This window comes from Camelina sativa, unplaced genomic scaffold (assembly GCF_000633955.1).
Source record: "Camelina sativa cultivar DH55 unplaced genomic scaffold, Cs unpScaffold04344, whole genome shotgun sequence".
In the NCBI taxonomy this organism is placed as follows: Eukaryota; Viridiplantae; Streptophyta; class Magnoliopsida; order Brassicales; family Brassicaceae; genus Camelina; species Camelina sativa.
The window spans coordinates 1-658 of NW_010925438.1; the positions used below are offsets into that span (position 1 = coordinate 1).

At 37.5% G+C, this 658-nt stretch overlaps 1 protein-coding gene across 1 annotated transcript; it reads right to left on the reverse strand.

Annotated features, from left to right (window-relative positions):
- Nucleotides 1-9: 9 nt before the first annotated feature.
- Nucleotides 10-655, reverse strand: LOC104774655 (the record flags this gene model as incomplete). Its single annotated transcript, XM_010499174.1, has 1 exon — nucleotides 10-655. A coding segment is annotated over one exon (555 nt), but the record flags the coding sequence as incomplete, so codon positions are not given.
- Nucleotides 656-658: the final 3 nt, after the last annotated feature.

Sequence of the window (658 nt, forward strand, 5' to 3'; positions counted from 1 at the left end):
AAAAAAAAAAAAAAGAAATTGAAATTCTTGAGAAAAAAAATTTTCAACAAAAAATAAAAATTAGAGTAGAGAAGAAGAAGAGACAGAGATGCTAATAATACTAAACAACCACCACTGTGGATTTTTGGTCTAACAACATTCTAAGATTTATACCTGATGAAGAAGAAGAACAAGTAGGAGAAAACGACACCGTTTCATCAGATTCTTGAATAATACTCTGTTTCTTCTCTCTGTTCATCGCAGGTGGAGGATTCATGAACTTCAGAAACGAACCTTCCGATTTTGGAGAAGCTAAGCCTTCTCTTCTTTTAGCTTCTTCAATCAATCTCTTCCTCAGCTTCTCTTCAGCATCTCTCAAGAACTTGAATTTAGGTGGAGGTGATGAAGTAGACGACTTAAAGAACTTGTTAAACTCAAGCTCACCGTCTGATTCAAACAGAGGATTGAATCCATGGTGTGGATAAGACTCCAAAGGAGATGATGACTTTAGCGTACGAGGAGAAGCCAATGGAGTGAATCCAGGGGTACTACAGTCATTAGGAACATCACTCAAGCTTCTTCTTCTTGATCTTGAACCCAATCTTGATCTCCCATCTTCAGATTCCAAATCAGCTTTCGTCTCTTCCATGATTGTGAAGAGAAACCTCTGGTTATGAAG